The sequence below is a fragment of the Austrofundulus limnaeus genome, unplaced genomic scaffold, assembly GCF_001266775.1.
Source record: "Austrofundulus limnaeus strain Quisiro unplaced genomic scaffold, Austrofundulus_limnaeus-1.0 Scaffold156, whole genome shotgun sequence".
Classification (NCBI taxonomy): Eukaryota; Metazoa; Chordata; class Actinopteri; order Cyprinodontiformes; family Rivulidae; genus Austrofundulus; species Austrofundulus limnaeus.
The window spans coordinates 799352-801959 of NW_013952558.1; the positions used below are offsets into that span (position 1 = coordinate 799352).

Consider the following 2608-nt stretch of genomic DNA (forward strand, 5'->3'; position numbering starts at 1 on the left):
AAATACTTTTGGTAAAAGTTAAATTTCTGACACAAAATCTACTTAAGTATTAAAAGTAAAAGTACCGAGTAAAAATGAGCAGTTAGATTTTCCAAAATGACATTTATTGGGAGGTGACTTCTCCAAAAAAAATTTTTCTAACGGCGTGCAGCTGTGATTGGTTGTGTACAAGTTAATAGTGTGTCAGAATGGTATATATTTATACTTCTCATCCAACCACAATTAAATTCACTCTATCCAGGAGACACTATTTATAAGGATAGTATTTTTAAAGTAACAACTCAGAATAAATTAGGAGTAACGACTTTGTACTTCTTACCTTTTTTAAAAAATGTACTGAGTAGAAAGTACAGATAGTTGTGTAAAAATRTAATGAGTAGAAGTAAAAAGTACGCTGAAAAATAATTACTCAAGTAAAGTGCAGATACCCAAAAATTCTACTTAGTAACAAAGTATTTGTACTTAGTTACTTTACAACTCTGGATTTCTTTGCCTCAGTTTGATCAGAACTCTTTGATCAAACCCATCATTGAAACCATTATAATGCTGCCATCTAGTGGACAAACCCATTACTTGTGTTTGTGTCAAAAAAGAGGGAAACTCCTCCCAAAACGTGCAGTTTAATAAATAAAGGACATTTCATTGCAGACGCAGACATGCATGCAAAATAATCTCATTCAGAAACATTAAAATGCGTGGACATTTTTCCACATTAAAATAACTTTTTTCATTTTTATTTTAGGACTTTCTTGTTACATGTTGACAAACAGATTTATCTCATATATAAGTTATACATTGCACAATATGCATTAGCTATATAAAAAGGTGAAGCTTAACAAACATGCATGAATTGTAAAGTGCTTAGCAAAACGTGATTAGCAGCAAAACAAATAACGGTGTTAGTTTGATGTCACAGTACGTTACATAAAAACAGGAAAAACAGGCTTGTTGACAATTTTTTTATTTAGTTTCATTTATGGCCCACATACAAAATAAATTAATTCACTGAAGTGTCTGCACTTCTGCCCATTTGATCATTAGCTAAACTGTTAGAATAAAAATGACAAATTACCAGTTTGAAAATATTTTATTGTCGAAACAATGGTGCACGACTTCAAGGCAAGCAGCTCAGCATACAGGCATTAACATWAAACGATCTTAACATAAAGTACACAAGAAGCCAAACAAATGAAAAATGCACATTTCTAAAAAGTCTCCTTTAAAAAAAAGAACTGCTTTTTGTCATTCCTTGCTCCAGACGTGATTTAATGCAGAACTATTTTTGTGTGCGAGCCGAACATTTCTTTCTCCCAGCAGCGGTATTTCAACCATGGGCTCAAACTCATTTACCAAACCAGTCTGATCTCCTGGTGCTGGATTTTCTGTGTGAACAGAGCATTTATGACAGCAGCTGATATTCATTCAAGAATCGTGTCACTTTTTTTAAAATCAACTGCGATGACGATTTAAACCTCCTGTATGTTTCAGTCTGTCCGGTTTACACAGTGCCAGCAGGCCTGGGCAGGAAAAAGATGGCCTTTTGACCCTGGTGGGTGTCCGGTCCCTTTTTAGGCTGGCCGTTCCTTTTTAAAGCAACAAACCAGCTGTATTTCTGCGAGCGGTACGAGTTGTAGTTGTTSTCCTCGTACTTCTCCAGGAAGTGACACTCATCGTTCATTGCTTGCTGAGAACCAGAAAGAAGCGTAACAAGAAAAARAAAAARAAACAGTTGAGRGAAATCCTCGTGCAGCTGAAWATAAAATAGTCAGACAACAAAATGTAACAACTCACTGATCCATAAAGGCATCCGTTTTTGTTCATAGCCAGGAACCGTCCCGTGGTCTCGCCTTTGATGACCACCACTCCCACGCTTACAGCAGTCAGCCTCAGGATCTCTGCAACAGGCAGCACCACACAGCTGTGTGACTTTTTGTTGCCTTTCTAAGGTTAAACTGGGAAACAAACCTGGGAAAAACTTCCCCAGAATAGGTGTATAATAATAATAATAAATATAAACATACAATATATAATAATATTTGAGGTCTCTCTCTTGTAAGAGATATTTTGATCTCAATGAACCTGGTTAAATAAAGGTTATAAAACTGTCATATTCCAGAGAAAATGGCTTTTTAATTACAAACTGAAGTGTTGGATTTAAAACATTCACAAGAGGTCATTTTGAATGGGAACTCTTTTACTGTCTTATACAGTGTATAAGCCCATATTTTTGTTTGTCCATTTTTAATGATTCTGAGACGTCTCAGTGCTTTTTTTATTATTTTTTTTATTTTGGTAAATTTTAACAACCATAAATTTCAAAAGTGCAAGGACAACACCAACTCTGTAAAAGTTGGAATATCAATATCTGTAAAACAGAATTTAATGGCGGCACCATGAGCATAGTTGTGAGTGTGTGTGTGGGATGGGGGGGGGGGGGTATGAACCCCCACAATAATTTGATCCAGTCAGTATAACCCCACCAAAAAATATACATCATTGGCTCTACCACAATAGAAATGAACTGGTTAAGTACACAACTGCAACGTTGTTGTTATCTTTAGGTAACTTTGACCTGATCTAAAAATGCATGATGTCATATATATATATA

At 35.3% G+C, this 2608-nt stretch overlaps 1 protein-coding gene across 1 annotated transcript in view; it reads right to left on the minus strand.

Moving 5' to 3' along the window:
* Positions 1 to 1068: 1068 nt before the first annotated feature.
* LOC106523408 (fibroblast growth factor 1) overlaps positions 1069 to 2608 on the minus strand; it is a gene marked incomplete at its 5' end in the record, with an annotated part of 4174 nt that continues 2634 nt past the window's right edge. The window contains 2 exon segments of the mRNA XM_014016808.1: positions 1069 to 1684; positions 1792 to 1895. Of these exon segments, the coding sequence (XP_013872262.1) occupies positions 1499 to 1684; positions 1792 to 1895 (290 nt within the window).